The 18,918-nt window shown below is 40.3% G+C and overlaps 2 protein-coding genes across 2 annotated transcripts in view; one reads left to right on the top strand and one right to left on the bottom strand.

The window, feature by feature from the left end:
- The first annotated feature begins 747 nt into the window (after positions 1-747).
- On the top strand, positions 748-3,557 carry pex11a (peroxisomal biogenesis factor 11 alpha). The gene is made up of 3 exons (XM_005729937.1): positions 748-1,143; positions 1,274-1,389; positions 2,396-3,557. Exons 1-3 carry the CDS (start codon positions 1,088-1,090, stop codon positions 2,962-2,964), a joined length of 741 nt encoding a protein of 246 aa, XP_005729994.1. The 5' UTR covers positions 748-1,087; the 3' UTR covers positions 2,965-3,557.
- Positions 3,558-5,661: 2,104 nt separating this feature from the next.
- The window catches only part of LOC102197655 (RNA polymerase II elongation factor ELL), a 24,336-nt gene continuing 11,079 nt past the window's right edge, over positions 5,662-18,918 (bottom strand). Inside the window, exons 3-12 of the mRNA XM_005729938.1 lie at positions 17,485-17,612; positions 15,810-15,964; positions 13,595-13,836; positions 12,837-12,961; positions 11,344-11,458; positions 10,097-10,553; positions 9,561-9,624; positions 9,012-9,183; positions 8,851-8,895; positions 5,662-8,557 (exon numbers count right to left, since the gene is read on the bottom strand). Of these exons, the coding sequence (XP_005729995.1) occupies positions 8,447-8,557; positions 8,851-8,895; positions 9,012-9,183; positions 9,561-9,624; positions 10,097-10,553; positions 11,344-11,458; positions 12,837-12,961; positions 13,595-13,836; positions 15,810-15,964; positions 17,485-17,612 (1,614 nt within the window). The 3' untranslated portion in view covers positions 5,662-8,446. The remainder of the gene's footprint in view (positions 8,558-8,850; positions 8,896-9,011; positions 9,184-9,560; positions 9,625-10,096; positions 10,554-11,343; positions 11,459-12,836; positions 12,962-13,594; positions 13,837-15,809; positions 15,965-17,484; positions 17,613-18,918) is intronic.

The raw sequence follows: 18,918 nt of genomic DNA on the forward strand, positions 1-18,918 counted from the left end.
AAAGCTGCAGTGTCACAGAATCACTTACATGCTCTAGCTTGACCAGCTGTAACAATAAAATGTTTGTGAACACTGATAAATTGTCTGTCTGTATTTATTCTGTTTGCACTCAGGATTGTTGTAACTTCACTTAATTTTTCTTTTTTAAATTCCCTGGTTATGCACTTGGAAGCTAGAATTTTGCAATATCCCTTTTGCCTTTGGCTGACCTTTTGTCAGTGCTACAGCGGTGATGTGGATACTCATGTGTATTTCTGCATAAGAAACATTCGCTGCACATCAATAAGAGGAAAAAAATCTCTTAGAAATAATATTTAGGTTTTTTGTATTTTAACTGCTTTTTTGTAACTCAGTTTTTCAAATGACTAGTTAAATCTACCTGGATCTGTGTTAAAAAACAATAATGAAATGTATCCAACCATGCAAACTGAAAGATTATTTTTTTAATTAATAAATTAGTTTGTTTGAGACTTTCTATTGTGTGTAATGTAGGTTTTTATTCCCCGCTTTATTTATGTATTTATTTATTACATTTGTATTATTATTTTTTTACATTTCTTACATTGTTTATTGCGTATTTATTAAATTTAACTAAAAGCAAATCGTAAAGGACCGTTTTAGTTTTAAATTGTTGGTATTTTTATTCACATAGGTAACAAAACCCTTCAATTTATTACAATTTCTTTTAGTCTTTATTTTTCATTCTTTGGGTTTCACTGTTACCATAGTAACTGATAGTAACGCATTGGTCCGTCCAGAAAATCAGTTCGGCTCTTGGTCCGTTTCTAAAACCATCCGTAGTGAAACAAATAGGTGTTTTTCGGTTGCAATAGTTTGACTGCAGGGAAAGGAGATTGGCTAATTGTAAACGTGGGGTATGGATAAAGTTTGAAAATCAAGATTACCTGATAAATACTTGATAACGAGTTTTACTCATCGGCGTTATATCAGCCTGGCATTGTGTAAGCAGAAGAAAAGTGACTGATGCCGTGCCGACTGTAGCGACAAATTAATGTTAACAGGTTCGACGAGGTGGAAACTTGGCTCAAGCTAACTAGAACAACCTGTACTGGTGTGGTTTAACAGCATGGACCCATTTGTAAAATTCACAAGTCAGAGTCAGGGAAGGGACCGCATATTCAGGTGAGCTTTTCATCGCTTTTGTAACCAGCTCGTACAAACGTTACTTTATTTTCTTGATAAAAACGGGAAAGTTACCGCATGACTGTATCCTTCTAACTTTCCCCCTTCATCTGCTTCTTGTTTATTTTAGGGCAGCTCAGTATGCTTGTTCACTCGCTGTTTATTTACTTCGAAACAACTCTGACAGAAAGGACCTTGTGGCAAAACTTAAAAGTCTGGAAACCAGCTTGAGCGCTGGACGAAAATGTGAGTAACTGTTGAGGGAGTTAGGAGGCGTTCAGTGGCTGCGGTTAAATTGGATTTCAGTTTCAAATCCACTGTGTGGTTGTCCTAATTTATTGCATTGGTTTCTGTGAACATGGGTGGTTCTAAAAACTGTGATGAATTCAAAGAGCTTATTTTATTTTTGACCATCAGACAGAAATACAGTTATTCAAACTAAACAAACGCATCATACATTTGGTTAACAAATGACTTGAATCTTGTCTCTCTGTTGAGTTTGTCTATGAGCACTGTATTTCTTCATCATCAAGGCCAGTAATTCTGCCAAGGAGTGCACAAATGGACATTTTTTTCTTTTCTTGGCAAACTGTCTACTTAAAACTTAGACAGTGTTGTTCTGTAGCTTTCTCTTTATCTCACTGTAAGCTGGGATAAAATCTGCACCGACTGTTGCTGCAAATGACGGTAATTCTGATAAACGTACCACTCATAGATGTGCTTACTTTAGAATTCATGTGGAATTTGACACATTTTGTACCTTGACATTTGGTAGCTTTAGTATGAATTAGGTAAAGACTGAAATGAAACAGGCTTTGCATGGAAATTAAGGATATGGCCGTGCCTTAGAGCAGCTTCTTTTGTTATGCCGCAGCTGAGCTGTGTTAAGACCAAGGCCAAGATCTGTTTGTGCACCAACTAATGATCTCTTTAAGGAACTCTGCTGCCTCTAGGGCTGGCCTGCCTGTCTTTGTGTTTCTGGGTGAAGGGTCATTTATGACTCCCAATTTAAAATGTGATAACGTGTTGTGAAAGGTTCAAAAGTTTAAAATGAAGACACTGGGGTGCATTGATGTTGTTCCAGTATGTAAACATAGATAGGCAAATAGTGAAAAGATGCTGTAGTTAATTCTCTGTGTACCTTAACTGTATTTCCATCTGTTGTGGGCTGCTATAATGAAGTGTTGACCTGCCATTTCATATTAAATTGATTACTGCTCTAATACCCTTTCATGTCCTCCTCCTTTGTCAGTGCTCAGGCTGGGAAATGCAGCAAATTCCATTGAGGCTGCTAAGCGAACCGTGCAGCTCTCGGACCGAGTGCTGCGCCTGTGCCTTACTGTGGCCAACGTGAGCCGCACCCTCTACTTTATCTGTGACAATGTACTTTGGGCCAAAAGTGTCGGTCTTATCCGCAATATCGACAAGGAACGCTGGAGTTTAAACTCCTTCCGCTTCTACTTCTTCTCATTAGTTATGCATCTCAGCAGAGATGTTTATGCGGTTCTCCAGGTGATGACAAAGAGGTCAAGAGATAAAAACTTTAAAGAGAGAATGGATCAGCATCTCACTGAGAATCCTGAAGTAGCTGAAGTTGTCGTCCCTCACCTGGATGGCTTTCTCTTTCTGCTTTTGGAAACCCTGAAATCACACCCGGACCTTGCCTTGGACTCTGTGAAAAACATCTGTGATCTCTTCATTCCCTTAGATAAGCTTGGTTTATACCAGTCAAATGGGGGAGTGATCGGATTCTGTGGTCTGATATCATCGCTGATTGGGATTGTCACCCTCACACAGCCCAGGCTAAGGATTGCACCGTGATGACACGGGCAAAGTTAAATATTACAAAGCGATTACAGATCAAAGAGTTAATCACGTCAGGTGCGTTCAAGAGGTCGCTGGAACTGTAATGGTGGACAGAGGTTAAAAACAAAACCAGCACATTTTACAATCCCTGAGTCAGTAATAACTAATGGACTTGCACTTTTTTAGAATTACTGGATTTCTCTGTTTTGCACAATATCTGGAATTAATTTTGAAAGGGAGCAAATCGAGTCGATATAGAAACTTTGTCTATTTGTTGTACTTTAGAACATCCAATGACAGGTACTTTTGTATTCCAGTCTTGCACAACACCAGCTGTTTTACACTATAGTAGAAAATAAGGGCTACTTAGTGGTTATGAAAAAGAAAAAAACTTACTCTGTCACTTCTAAGTTCACTGTTTTTCTTTTTCTAAACTCTGCTTTGTACTTAAAATGAGGCAAAACTTGCAGCACCAGTTTCAGAGATTTTCTTCGGTTTTTTTCTTCTGGCGTTGGCTGAACGTGAGTAATTTATAGGATGTATGTTACGAATAGAAGGTGGGTATGTTTGAAAAATGAATAAAACTATGCAACAATGTTTGTATTATAGAGAGAGTCACCTTTTAAACATTCTAATAAGAACATATCTGTGAATTGAATAGTCGAGACACAGAAACTCACCGGTCACTTTGTTAACTAGACGTGTTAAACTTCTCTTTAACGCAAATGTCTAACTCAATGCGTTTAGTTGTGTAGACGTGGTCAAGACGAACTGTACAAGTTGAAACTGACCATTAGAATGGAGAAGAAAGGTGATCTAAGAGTGGCACTCTATGATTCTGTCATAGCCTTGTGCTTCTATATCTGTAGTTCAGAGTCAAATACAGGAGTGATTAGCTCCAACAAAATGATGTGAAGTAAATATCCAATGATGCAGTTCTCTGGGGATAATTGCCATTTGGTGCCAGAGACGAGGGGGATGTCCAGATTGCATTGTGCTGATAGGATGGCAATGTTAACTCAAATAACCACTTGTTAAAACCAAAAATCGTCTCTCCCAATGTACAACACATAGACCCTTTAAGCATTTAAGATGGGCTACAGCTGCAGAAAAACACACCAGGTGTAACTCCTGTCAGCTAAGAACAAGAAACTAAGGCTCCAGTTCACACAGACACAATACAATTGGGCAAAATTATTCTGGAAAACGCTGTGTTTGAGTCCAGATTTGTCAATTCAGTTCAGTTCAAGGCCTTGAGGCACTTTATACTGCAGGGTAAAGACCCTAAATAACACAGAAGAAACACCAACAATCTGAACCATGAGCAAACACTTTAGTGACAATGGGACATAAAAAAAACAAAACTCTTTAACAGGAAGAAACCTCACCTACCAGAAACCTGGGCACAAAGATGCCATGTGGAAGAGAACCAAGGATTAATAATATAACTAATGATTAAATGTAGAGTGGTGTATAAATATATATATCAAACATTCAGATGCAGGGTCAGAGTTTGCATAAATAATAAAAACACATGGATTCATCCTGTATTAATGAGGCTGGTATGTAACCTACAACCACAGTGTACTCTGATGACTACTTGTAAAATAACATGCCAGGCAGCTCCGAAGGCAAAAGTACGTCTAACCCACTATTCTAAGGAGCTTGGAAAGAAAAGCGTCTGGACTTTTTTAAGTTTCTTGAAGACGTTTAACCTGTAATCCGAGAAGCTTATTCAGTTCTAAGAGCAACTGGTGTACGCGTGGCACAGCAAAGAAGAGCCATCTCAACGGGACAAGATTCAGCTGTTCATCTGCACCTAAAGGACAAACGTCACTCTTTCCTGGATGCCAATTTTCACATTTTGAACAGAGAAGACAGATGGTTTGAAAGAGGAGTGAAATAAGCCATCTATGTCCACTGTGAACGGCCATCTTTGAACAGAGGTGGTGATTTGCACACCAACTGTCTGCCATCTATAATCCTGTTTTGAGATCCCTTCCCAGACACCTTAACGCCCACTCACATCAGTATATCACATGATAGGGTGGGGCTAGGTTTCACTATGGGTTCATCAGAAACCTTGGCTGATTGTGACCTACACCCGTTTTCACACCTTGGCTCCTGTGATTAGGTAGGGGATCAATAGGGCTTAAAATCTGGGACTCTACAACAGTTGCTCTTAGAACTGAAGAAGCTTCTCGGATGAGAAATGGAACATCTTCAAGAAACTTAGAGAAGTCCAGACGCTTTTCTTTCCAAGCTCCTTAGACTACAATGACCTGGATGACTGCAACCTTCACAGAAATACGTCTAACCCAGTACTGCTTTGTTTTTAAAGCAGACGCTTTAAAAACTGTTCAAAAATGGAGCAATACTGCCCTCTTGAGGAAGTATGACGCACTGTTGAATTGAAAAGACCTTTATTTTTCAATTTCACCGAGACAATACACATTTTTCTTGAAAGCTTTTCTCAAGAGGATGACATGATAACGCATCCACAATCAAAAATTGCAAAAATATATCCTGTTTCCCTTTCATCGTACTTGGGTTTTGCTGTATAAAGAATGAACAAACTATGCAGAGATGAATTTAATAAAAGAACAAACACAGAACATAATAAATACATTTGCTCTCCTAGCTAGATCAAATGCAGTGATTTCTAAAAGAAGAAGAAGAAGAAGAAGAAAAAAAAAGCATCACACAACATATCATCACGGCTTTTTTTTTACCAGTACCAAATAATATGTGGAAGTGGGTTGCCAGGTTGGAATCAAAACCAAAACATAAAAGTCCAGGCTGTTCTTTCAAATGCACATGTGAGCAAATATCAAGCAGCTTCTATAATTTTGGAAAAATCCAGCTTGTCCTAACTGGAATAGTTACGCATTTCAAAAGGCATCTGAGATTAACTTTATCAAAAAAAAAAGATGAAAAAAGCACTTTGAAAAGTGGCACAGTGTTAAACTACAAATTTATAAATACTGCAGCCCCAAGTGTCCTTTTTCCAGAATACCGATGATGGTTATATGTAGAATCACTCTGCTCTTTGAATGAAAGGCACCTTTAGTAGTTAGCTACTGTGACAGTACAAAAAACAGACAGCACTTGAAAAGCACCTTAAAAAAATCAAAGGTGTGGTTTGCCAAAAACACATTTAAATAAATGGAACATTTATCTTCATGATACTGTGATTTTGCCCAGGAAGTTTCACCTCTTCTACGGTTTATTTGATCATTGTAAAAGGTTCTTATTTGTAAGTGTGAAGCCCTTCATTTAATAGAAATAGTTAAATTGCGACTTTAAACTCTCGTGATCTAGCTGGTGCTCCATCCTGCCAACAGTAGAAACATTTTAGTACCTTTCTTGTGCCAAATACAAATAAACTGTTTTGTATTTTTAAGAGCCTCTTGTGTTTTATTACCACTGAAGCATCTGCTGCTTTTTTCTAGTACCAGCACAAATGCTACGGGTGTTTATCGCGTATTTGCTTGGTTGCTCAAACCAGTAAATCTTAAAGAGATCTGGTCCTGAGAAGATAACCAACCAGGCACATTAACTAAATGATCCCTTTTCTGTGTACTGGGGCTTAAGGAATCTAGTTCTGGTAATACTGAATGTTCAAAGCTGGTGCTTCCTGGGCTTACAATTTTCCCCTTCCCCAATCATCAGTGCAGATAAATGTATCTTTCTTGGAAACTTTCATATGTGCCGAGACAGAGGAAATGTTACTAGTCTAAAATCCTTCAAATATATCAGAGTACTGAATGAATTAAAAAGAAACAAAAAAGTGATGATTGCAAAATAGCAAAAAGACCCCACCGTCTATTTGCACTGACAGAATCAAGAGGACCTTGGTTTTGCAATGATTTCTGCAAATATTCCTCCTGATAGTGGTGCTTGCTAGGATTGGACGTGATTATCTGACAGATAACGAAACGACAAATGAAGCTAAAAATACAAAAACAACACAGATAAGACAACTGCTGCACAACACCTATCCAGTAACTGAGCTATCCTTCAAACTAAAAAGACATTTACAGAAACAGTCTGAGCTGGTTAAGCAGAGACAATTTCAGAACTGGGGTACCAGGATTGTGGAAATGTCAGACATAATGTACATGTCAAGGCAAATATTGGCTTCATTCTATCATTTTTAGCCACCTTTAAGACAACTGTTGTTAGTATAGCTACACTGATACAAATGTCCAGAGAATACTGAAATCTGATCTGCTTATTTGCACTTTAGGCTAATTCGGGTGAAATAAAATGGCAGGTGGTGGTTAAATGAAAACATCTAAAAGTCTCGCCAGCAGCCACTAGAGGTCAGTCTGCTCCTTACACGCAGCCGAACCAGAGTGGTTTGAACTTAGTGAGCGACCTACAGTGCCATACTCCCTGTGGGGCTAACAATTACACAGTAAAATTTATAAAGGCTTTGCTGTCGCATTCAGCAGAATAATATCAAAATGTAACACCCACTCAAGTGAATTATGCTCTCACCCCATTTTTTTTTTTAAATAACCAAGGTGTAAACACAGAATGCTCATGTATGTCAGTAAACCTGTCACAAAATAAATTGGGAGAGATTTCTGAATCAATAGTTGTTTTTTTCCTCACTAGACACTAAAAGGCAGTTCTTGGTACTGTAGGCTACATGTGGGTGAAAGTGACAGAAACTGTGCACAAGCACTTTCTCAAAAAACCAACGTTATAGCACTGCGAGGAGTCGTTTTGTGGCATTTCAACATTTCTCAGAAATGAAACAGTACGCTAGCAGAAAGCTACAGGACAAAATCCATCATTGAAAAAGCCTAAAGAAGCAGATTTTAAAGAGAAATCGACTTTTCAGGGTCTCAATCCTGCAGAAAAGGTGTCTTGTGTTGTTGTTGTCTCGTCGTAATGAAATATAAATTAATTAGTAAATTATGATCTAGTCTAAAGAGAGAAACTGTTCATGGCACGGTCCTATCGCTGTCAATATGGGATCTGATCATTGACTGATCAATCATCATTTGACTTTCAATCAGCAAAAAGCGCATAAATTTCTCTATTTTTAAATATAAAGACTTTAGTAGCATTTGTTTCCCCTCTAGGACTGATTGTACCATCACTTTTAATACTTAAAAATCAACACTTTTTTTAAGGTTTTTTTTTAGTTCAGATGGGATAAAGGAGAATTTTTAGGCTGGAATGATCACACCCATTGGCTTTCACCGTGTCACGTTTTACAGCAGAAAGAATCCAGCGGCAATCACAGCTGTAAACCAGATGGTGTCGAAGGGTAACATCGGATCATGAGTCCGTGGTCTCGGCCCGCTTTTTGGGAAAAAAAAGAAAAAGAAAAAAAGAACCTCGCTCCTCGATTACATCAAGACCAAGGAGTAAAGTGAATAGTGTCTCAGCGGCTTCAGGACCCATCCGGGCAGTCTTTGGGTCCGTTAGGAGTCTTTTGGTCCAGTCGTATTACACCCTGCCGAAGGGCCGAGGCCGATCACTACGAGAGTCCCTGCGCTCTGTCGTATTCTGTGATCAGGCCTTTGATATGCGACAGTTTCTTATGGAGGTACTCGCATCGCTTTTTCTCTTCCCGATACCCAGGAAACTTCTGAAAGAAAGAGGAAGAGAGTCCAGTTAGATGTTGTTGGCTTCAACCTGATTTTATGAGAAGATGCTTATCTTTGCTTATCTCTGATTATCAGTAGATAAAGAATTTTTAAAAAGAGCCATCGATGCATATCAGCAATAAAAAAAAGGAATGGTTTGATATGAAGATAACGTGGCTAACATATCTTAGATGATGTCTTGAGATAACTCTTTTAAAACCAGAATATGTTTTTGTGGTTCTTGCACACCACTGAATAAAAGTGTTTAGATAAAAAAAACAGCAATAAGTCTTACTTTTTTGTACTTGCGATACTTCTGTAGTATTTGTTCCTCCATAAGCTGAAAAAGCAAATATAAGAAAAGGTGTTAGTGTGCCATATGATCTGATCTGTTTTCTATTGCGGTGATTTACAAGAAACGGAGCAGCTAGAGTAGCCTCCAAAACCGGACAGTACCTTGTACTCTTGTGTTCCTGGAGAGAGAGTGTTGATCTTTGAGCCCAACTGAACAAACATCTCTGTTATAGCCCCAATCCGGTCATGAAGAGCTCTGTATTCATCGTACTCGGCGCAGAAGTCCTCATTATACTTCTGCCGCTGCTCCAGCGCAGTTATGGTGCTGTATTTTCTAAAGAAAATGAAAGAAAGAGAGGAAAACATTGACTTTTTTTTTAAAAGCCAAGAAGCAGAGCCATCGTTTCCTGTGTTTCCAGTAGGTGGCACTGCACATTGGCAGATTTCAAGGCCCGAAATGTAACTGATTACAGCCTAATATGTTGACCAGATGTACGAATAAAAAGCTTTTTTTTAAAGTAATTGTCAGGGAAGCTTTGTGGCATGTTATTTAGATGTGCATTTTTTCACTATATATAAATATTTTGAAGCTGAACTTCAACAGTCAGCCAGACTCTGAAACCTAAACACCTCAGTGAGAGATGAATCTCTTCTAAATCTGGTAATATGACATAAATAACAAAGCCGGACACAGAACATATTTAATCTTACGTTAAATAATCAGGCAGATCCTCTGCTGTGCCACAGCTAACAGGTGTTTTCTCTCCCTCATGGCCTGTAGATAGGAAAAACACACACATCGAAAAAAGGTTAAAGCGCACTGCCAATGCAAATGTGATAATGTGGCCATCATATCAAGGCTGACGGACTCATTTATCTCTGTGTCTGATAAGATTTCCGAGCCGAGGCAAGCGGTGACGCCAGCAGCCCCGAGTAGGAGGCAACCGCTGCCTGCTGACTCGCTCGACCGTAGGTCACACAGCTGTTCCACAGTCAATCATCAACAGGCTAAAGACAGGGTGACAGTGTGCGAGTTTAAACCGCTCATCTAAAATCATTAAAATTGAGAAAAATATATCGATTTCTCCTTGTGGTCTTCCAGAAACAACATATATAAAATATAGAAATTCTAACAGCTGAAGGGTTTCGTGGCCTGCACAAATAAGACTATGATGATTGGTGGCTGAACAATAGGAAACGCGGAGGGTGACAATAACATGACATTTTATAGTTTTATTGCTCTTTACCTTGGAGATTTTCTTGATTCTGCTTCAGGTCTGGGCTAGTTTCTATCCAGTCTGCTTTCAGGCGTTCTCTTTCTTTGTCTTTGTGTTTTTTGGATCTTTTCTTTTTATGTTGGCTGTTGGTAAACTGCTGGTCATTGCACATGGAGGTTTCAGTGTGCGGAGGCTTGGCGGTGGGTGCAGTCGGAGCTGCTTCAGTCCTCTCCGCTTTGGGAACCGTGGATGACCCGCTGAGTTTGTGTGGCGAGTACAGACCGTTTGGGCTCCCCTGAAGATGATTGTTGGTTTTGTCAAACTCTGTTTTAATGTGTCTGCTAGAGTTTCCATGACTAGAGGAGCTACGAGCCCCATTGGTGCCAAAGTCAGCATGGGAGGGCGACTGCAGAGGCTGGCACTTGTCTAATAGCCTTTGTCTTTTGGGGGTTTGAATGTTGGATGGGTCCAAAGCTGATGGGCGTTTCTGGGGGAAAAGAAAACACAAGTTTGCAAAGTATGATCAGAAATATTCTTCTTACTTTATGGTTGCTGTTTTTTGAATTCATTTTAATTCAAAGATTGGCCCATTTCAAATGCCTTTACATCAATAAAAAGCTACAGCAAGCAGCACTTTTGCAAAAATTCCACAATATGTGACGATTACAGTCAGGCTCTGGCTCAAAGGGAACAAAATCATCTTAATAGCATAAATTCACACATTAAATTTGTTTAATTTTAGATTCACTGTGGATGGGTTGAAGGGTGCTTATGTGAGAAACATGTTGTTTGATGTTTTCTCTGCTGAGACTAGTTACTTGGTGGAGTCTGGTTGTTAACAATTGCTCCTTGCCAGGAAACAGTCTGGCACATAAACATGTTAATCTACCCAGATCCAGCTACATGTGCTAAAGGGAGAAGTTCGCTGTCAAGGTCTTGAAGGAGAAAGGAGCATTCAGCTGCAGTTTGGTTAAGTTTAAGTAAACAAAACTGCAAAGTTAAAGAAGAAACAACAGCATGAACAACTTTTTAAAGAACACAAAAGAAGAGCATAAAACCTTGAAGGCTAACTTTTCCCTTATTTAACATAGAGGATACAAGACTGGTGTCAATTTTTCCATATGCCCAGAGCGATATGGAAATATGCATTTCCCTAAATGTCAAACAATATCCATGTTTACACGGTGTACTGTCAATCTGCATAAGAGGAAATTCCCTGTCTATTCTTAGTCTAATAAGACAGAAGCAACAGGGGGGGAAAAATTATGTTGAATTACCACAGAGAGAGTTTTGGCAGGACTGAGCTGTGAAGGAGAATCCCCGGGAGTTTTGTGGAATGAATGGTTGGACTGGGGACTCTTCAGCTGGCTGCTGTGGAGTGGCTGAAGCTTCCTGAGGAAAGATTGAGAACACAGCACCTTCAGTTGGACAGCAGCTTCAAGGTAAATTGCCTGTGAAGCTAAACAGGAAGAGCCAGTATATAAGTCACAACGTTTTCTTTGGCAGATTCCTGAGCAAGCACATGAGAAATTATCATTTACTTTGATGTGGAGATGACAGCCTTTTCAGAGAAGCTCTAATCATCAACCTTACAAAACTGCATTTTTCTCCCTCCTCATTTTGCTTTATGCACATTTCTGTGGCACAGTTCGTGTCTTCGGTGATGAAATCCACAAGGGGGCAACCACAAAGACAAAACACAGGCCGGCGTAAGAACAATAGCAGCTGATTTAACCTCTGTAAGGGTAAACACTATTTTCTGGTAATCTGCTTCCTACAGCTCCTTCCTCAAACAGATGCCACTGCATAAAGTCACTTCCCCCAGTGGTTTCAAACCTCTTCATTAATGCGCAGTGCAGTTCAGAACAGATTAACATCAAGAGGTACATGAGAGTAGTAAGAAAGCCTTCACAGCAAGGACCTTCCCCAATGCACGGATAAACTACAAGGAAGAAGCGTACAGTTTGCACAGTTTACAGTATGTGCACAGCGTCACAGCTTTATCACACTTGGCGAATCATTCGATGACTACAATTGTAAGACTTTTACACTCAGTGGGGGTGGTGAAAAAAACAAGGGAGATTGTGCAATCAGACAACAGCACTTCTTCCAAAATTCTCATGAAGCACATGGCCTGCATGTTGGCTGGCAGGCTGAGAAAATGCACGAGGGGTGGAAGCTCACCATCAACAGCTCAGCCTTGCAACTCTGAGCGCTCCATGCTAATGCCATTTGGCAACACGGCGCAGGGAATATTTTTCTGCGCTTTGATGTGTCCATTAAGCGATTCATCAGTGCGGAGAAGTAGCTCATTTAGTAGCTCCTCTTTCAAAATGATCACAGCAGACTTCTACATCAATCCATTGGCCTTTCGGTGTTAACGCCAGCACTGTCACAAAGCATCTATCGCTTTCTTCTAGCCTTATCTGCCTACGAGAAGTCTCTGAAAATCTAAAAAAGAACTTGGGGTAATGGACATATGCTTCATTTTATGCTGCCAGTCAGACACTTATATTCGTGTGATAATGGACTAAACCCAGCAGGCGGTTAGTTTAGGATAATCTCCTTCCAGCGCCCCAGTTATTGTATAAAAAAAGGAATAATATATTAATTTGTGAGATGCCAGTGGGTGGATATTTTATCTTTACGCTGAGCTGAGCTGGTTGTTTACCCTGTTTCAAGTCTTAAGCTAACCAGTTGTTGGTTTTCTAAAACATTTTGCTTTTTAAAGTCTCTCAATGGAAAAAATACCTGAAAACTTAATTCTCACCTGATCAAGAGTCGGTGGATGAGCTGCTTCTCCTCTTCTAGATATCCAGGCCATTCTCTCTGGACGTGTCTGTAGAGCTCATCCTTCAGAGAGTAGCTGTGGTCTTTAGGGCTCAGTTTAGCAACCTGAAAACCCCCAAAGATTTCAGTCAATCCACAGGAAAAAAGAGATTGAGTATAAAAATAAAATAGATCCAGCTGCGTTTGGCTTTATGTGTAAGTAAAAACAAAAACTACCTGTGTCTGATAAACAGTTTAACCCTAATCCCGCTGATACAAATCTGCCCAAACCAACCACTTTCAATTTTGAAAGTAGTCAGATCCCAGCTGGAGACAACACGCCCCCCCCCTTCCTGTCAAAACACAATCTTCTCGTCCAGAGATAATTAAAGCAGAGCCCTAATTACAGCTACCAGCGGCGGCACAGTCTCCACTCGATGATTGCAGTGGGACACTCAAACATTGTGAGCACAGGAAATATGCCTGAAAGAAACTAAACTGACGTCACTTTCTTTTTTTTTTCAAGCACAGTTTTTAGCTGCATAACACTAAGCTAGTTATAGCGGGTGTATAAATAGTAGTTTACTAGTAAATTGCATGTTGGGCTTTTATTTATGTTTGCATGGTCAGTCTTTAACATGATAGGAAAAAAAGCAGCCTGGTTTGTATTCACCTGAATTTTTTTTTTACTTGTTGCATTTGAGGAAATTTCTCATTAGTGGGCAAGGTGTTTACATAGCATTTTACCAGATATCTCACCTCTTCCAGTACTGAGGTCAGGTCAGCCTTGTCCTTTGGAGTTGCCCGCTCCCTATCCAGCCACAGCAGCAGCTCGGGTTTCCTGTAGGGCTTTAAGGCCAACAGATGAATGATGCGATCCCTCAAAGGCCGGTGTGCCACAGGGCTGGGAACCAGGCTCCTCTTGTTGTTGGGGGAGTGCTTGTTGTTGCTATCTGAGCTTGACACCAGACCTTGTTTCCGCTGGACCTTCACACACTTGCCTAAAGTCAAAACAAAGCAGCTTACTTTGATTAGAGATAGGAAATTAAAAGGTTATCGGTGTAATAATCTCAGGCTGATGAAAGGCAATACAGTCGCTACCCTGTACAAAATTTACAGATTATAACTGATCTGATAACAGGATTCACAGTATCCTGTAATAGCGCAGCCAACATGTTGGGGCTAATCCAGTCCTCAGGGCAGATATTCAAATACAACCTGGTTTTGAAAGACCAACCTGCGAGGGAGTAAGTGTCGCCAGTCCCCTTAAGTGTAACGCAAACGAAGCACATGCACGACTTGCAACGCTCTCATCCTAATCGCGAAAAAAAGTTTTAACGTGTAAATAATTTAAACACTGCGCTCTCTGCACATATGCAGAGGCAGTGTTCTTTAGAGTGGAAAACAGTGAGTGGGTTAGATAGCACGCTTAGCTGCCGTGTAAACAGGAGAGCGTTTAAACTAAAGCAACTAACAGAGAGAACCTTTCTCAGTTGGACCGAGGCAGCCAGTGCTTATGGATATCTACAGACTGTAATCTCATTATAGCTGTAACACATGCTTTGAGGTTGCTGTAGGTCAAACACTAACAGTGCTTTCACGGGGACAGTGTGGCAGACTGTGCTGTATGTACAGATGATGCTTTACAGCACAGTGATAATGTGAAAACTGCTAATATTTACACTCTAACAGTAATTTGCAGTTTTGGCAGTATACAGTATTTCATGCTTCTTGCACAAGCTTGTTCCAACAATTTACCCATGTCGTGTCAATTTTAGGCAAATATCCACCCTGCTCTGAAACAACCTGTAGTGCAACTTTCCAGCAAGCAGCGACTAGAGCCATTGTTTCACAGCAATAAATTAAAGCAGCGCTTCGGGGAAGTTTTAAGATTCTCAAGGAAGCTTTGCTGACTTTCCATTGTGACCTACTAGAGTTTACACGCTTTGCAGTAGTGCGGGTGTATTTCCGCACAATTACCAAACAGCCTGAGATGGAATTGTATGCAGGAAATGGCTCAATTAATTTTTCTTTTAAGACTTTTTTAAGCTTCCGAGCACCAAAATGTGTGTACTACTGAACATAACCAAAGATTAAATCATACAATACAGTCCAAATTATGTACATTTTTCTATTGTAGCCTGCATTTAGGAGTTGATGTATAGACTCTTTTTTTCCCCTGTACAGTGTAACATTACTGTACCATAAAAAGACAGCAAGTTACCGCAAAATAATTGTGCAGTCTCAACTGCATGCAGTGCATACTGCGATCCATTTCTTTCCCTCTCTGCAGGAGTGTCCAGGAGACGGTACATGAAAAGACATGTTTAACTGAAAGTGGATATTCTGTAACTGCACCAGGATGTCTCCAGTGGTTTTTGACATTTATTATCTGAATACACACGTAAAAGCCTCAGAGGACTATTTCTGTTTTCTTGTACAAATCATAACCTAAGCTAACGCTGGGCTTGAATGCCACCAGGCCTCAGTCAGGAGTCAGGCACAGATCACTACAGGTTGTGTGTGTAAATATCTATTTAGGTGTTTTTAGGAAACATATAAAATGACTAACGTTTCAGTTTGTGTAATTACATTTTAGACTTCACCAGCTTGAGACCTGTTAGCGCATACTTTGTGCAAACTCAATCACATTAATGATGCTGGCAGGGAAACTGGCAAAGTGCCTGAGCAATTTTGTCAGAATGAAAGCAAGAAGAAGAAAAAGGTTCTGCTTTCACATGAGTAACTGCAACACGGCACTTTGATCAATTATGTGATAACTTTATTATGTGATAGCACCATATGGTAATTATCAGAAGGATTAAATATTAAAAGGCGGTGGTTTCAAGGCTTTTCGGGAACATAAAAAAATTCCAGTTATCTGTCCTTGATTCCTAAATGCCTGAAGGCTGCTGTGTAAAATGAAGTTGGAAGACACAAGAAAATATCGACGCACGTATTGTAAGAAACGTACTTGGGCCCGGCTTGATCTCAATTGCTGACCGGCTCCAGATGTCCTTCTCCACCTGAGACATGCGCTCTCGGGTCGTCTGATAAGAGTCGTCTGTGGCGCAGACTGTGATCTTGTCCTGAATGCTCCCCTGGCCCTCCAGGTGATCCCTGCCCTCCCTGTGTAAAGAGGGAGGGAGAATTAGGAATTCTAACTGTCACCCAGCATTTTTTTCAGACACCATTAGGTGCTGGAAAATACCAAAATAAGACCAATATTTTCCATTTTTTAAAACTTTTTTATGTTTCCTAAAATGTGATAAATTCTAGACTACTGTGCAAAAAACCTGATTTCAATTACCTACCTTTGTTTACTTTCTACAGTTTTAACTTGAACACATGTCTGTTATTTGAATTACAGTGTTTTAGTAACGATTAAAAATACCTAAACACTTACTTGTAGCACATTTGTAAATGATCAACTCCTCTAGGATTACAAGAAATCATCAATCGCAATCCACAGAGTAATATCACCACTAGCTAAAGACGGAAAAGTTGCCAGCATCAATGAATGAGGCATCAATGCGGGAGGCACACACAGACGAGATGTTTGTTTATTTGTGGTTTATCCATCACAAGCTGTTCGATGAACTACTTTTTTTGGAGATATGTTTCTCGGAGATATTTGAGAGAGTGCACGCGGTGAAGCCGAGTCAACAAACAGCAGTCATTGTGCGGCTGTTTTTGTGCACGGCCTGTGCTGTGGCCGGGTTTTCCCGCGCTGCATCACATATAAACACCATTCCTTAGTCAGATAAAAAGACAGTGAATCATTGCTTTTGTACATATGTATATTTAGTGATGTAAATCTTTCTCTTGTGTCTGTTTCACCGTGCACATCCTGCTTTACCCTCGCGGAGCGTGGCAGACAAATAAAGATAACATTAAACTTGCTATGCCACCTTGAGTGCAATTAAAGCTTCCCAGCAAGTATTCAAAATAACATAACAAAAAGGACAAAGAGACAGATAACCCCATCGCTGGCTCACCAACTTGTTTGACCACAAAAAAGTCGCAAATACTATTGCAAACAAACATACTGCCAACCCTTTGTTCCCTTATGCTCTCTCTATTGAAACTGTATGGATCTATCCACGCACCGATGTTTACATCTGACATTTGGTAAGACATAAAAACATAGAGCTGATATCTTTGATTAAATTCTATGTGTCATTCATTTGTCACTTATATCCCATCCATTCATTTTAGCAAAACATCAAATGAACAACTGAAAGGGAAAAAAAATCCTGTCATTGTTTCTCGATGACTCTGTGCCAAATCTGGTCCGGTTACCAAGTTAAATTCTTTATAACAAATATTATGAAGGCTTAATGACTGTATTTCTAACAAGCTGCTCTAATGTAACCTTTTAACAAACCCTTTAACCCGGCAAAGCATAAACACTACTTCTCTGTTTTCAGTTACGTGTGGTCACACCTTTGAGGTCATGGTGGCACGACAGCCTCTGGGTATTTTTGTAGTTGAATAGAGCCTGACGGTGATTCTCTGCCTGTTGTGGTACTATTACCAAAGAGAGAGGCCACTGTTTGGCCTGGTCCTGCGGTCTCACTCTGGTACCAAATTTACTACAAATTCCATTTGTGGTCGACTCTGGAAAGAGTTATGTGTGTGTTCCTTACCCTGAGACATACTGATGAATGCAGTCGAAGCTGGACTGAGGCTTGTCTTTGCTGTCACTGGATAGGTAAAATGAGAAGACTCTGAATCCATCTGGAGACTCGGGGGTCGGTGCGGGGATCTTTACGTACTATCCGAGACAAAAGAAACAAAAACCATGAGTTTTAAAAAAACATTGATTTACAGAGTAAAGAAATGCTTATGATCAAACGTTTAAAAGCCGGTCCTTGGTAATCATTAACAGTTCGACAGTGTTCTCTGACATGCTTGAGTGTGTGTGTGTGCTAGCATTGCTAATTTAAGAGCCGTGTTATGCAACAACCATGTTTTATCTCCCCCAGATATAGCCTCAACTCATTCAGTGTTATCTCAAAAACACTACCCAAAGTAAAGCAGCCAAACTTACAAACTTTGGGGTTTATTTTCCTGATCTCAGTGACACCTAAATAATCTTTTGTTTGCGGCCCATAACAAGAGGCCTCCCAGGTCACGTATGATGACCTTTAAGTAGTCACAAGAAGAGCCTGTTCGCGAGGCACAACATAACAAAAGCACAGTGGACAACCTTTTCACTCCGGCGATAACCTCTTCTGTCACAGACTGTCCACGGCTCTGTTCCAACAAAACAAGCCAGCAGGTTGAAGTCTATTACTTTTAGAAGCCTGTTACATAAAATGACCTGAAAACCCACTTCCACTGAAAGGATAGTTCAACTTAGAAAGTCATTAACCAACAGGTAATATGTCCTTTAAAGCACACTGGGTAGTGGCTCTCTGCTACACTGCCTGCAGCTGTGTTTCAGCCTGAAAATGGGCAGTTTGGCACTTTTGTTGATAGACTGTCCTAGATTCAGATGAAGCCCGTGATTATTGCCCATGCTTTGCAAACACGAGTACGTGTTCACTGATGAGTAGGACTAAATGTTGTTGTTTTTTTTGCCTCTTCAATGGCAGATCCAGTAAAACTCCTCAGGCCAAAGCATGCAGTAGTTTCTTTAAGCACAAGTCTCAAGAAAAAACAAATGTCAGTCAGATGGACTTCTTTAGTTACCGTTCATGATTGATTGATGATGAGCTGACTGAGCTGAGAGCGCTGTCCCCCTGGCAGATGTGGCTGGCAGGACTATAGCTGTCACAAATGCCCAGTCATGCAGCAAAGCCATAAGCACTTTTTTTGCAGCAGTGAGCCAATGAACAGCTCTTCTCCTCCACACCCCTCCTCCTTTTCTAAAAACCCAAGGCATGCCATTCACCCCACCCCCCATCTGCCCCCAGCTTTCCCTCATGCGCACCCATGTCAACACAAAACGCAAAGCAACACACAAGGCCGGGGACAGTTGAGACTCACAGCTGACCATTAATTTTGACCTATTTATGTCTGACCGTTAACATGAAGAGGTAAAGCAGAGCCCTGCATATGTCGGCTTTGCTCCCCCC

Source organism: Pundamilia nyererei, unplaced genomic scaffold, assembly GCF_000239375.1.
Source record: "Pundamilia nyererei isolate P.nyererei 1_Seehausen unplaced genomic scaffold, PunNye1.0 scaffold00035, whole genome shotgun sequence".
Taxonomy (NCBI): domain Eukaryota; kingdom Metazoa; phylum Chordata; class Actinopteri; order Cichliformes; family Cichlidae; genus Pundamilia; species Pundamilia nyererei.

What these genes read in the sequence shown, in the direction of transcription:
- pex11a (XM_005729937.1), top strand. Translation starts at nt 1,088, where the DNA reads ATGGACCCATTTGTAAAATTCACAAGTCAGAGTCAGGGAAGGGACCGC. An exon ending in GGAAGGGACCGCATATTCAG is followed by an intron (nt 1,144 to 1,273) that starts GTGAGCTTTTCA and finishes TGTTTATTTTAG; the next exon opens with GGCAGCTCAGTATGCTTGTT. An exon ending in CTTGAGCGCTGGACGAAAAT is followed by an intron (nt 1,390 to 2,395) that starts GTGAGTAACTGT and finishes CTCCTTTGTCAG; the next exon opens with TGCTCAGGCTGGGAAATGCA.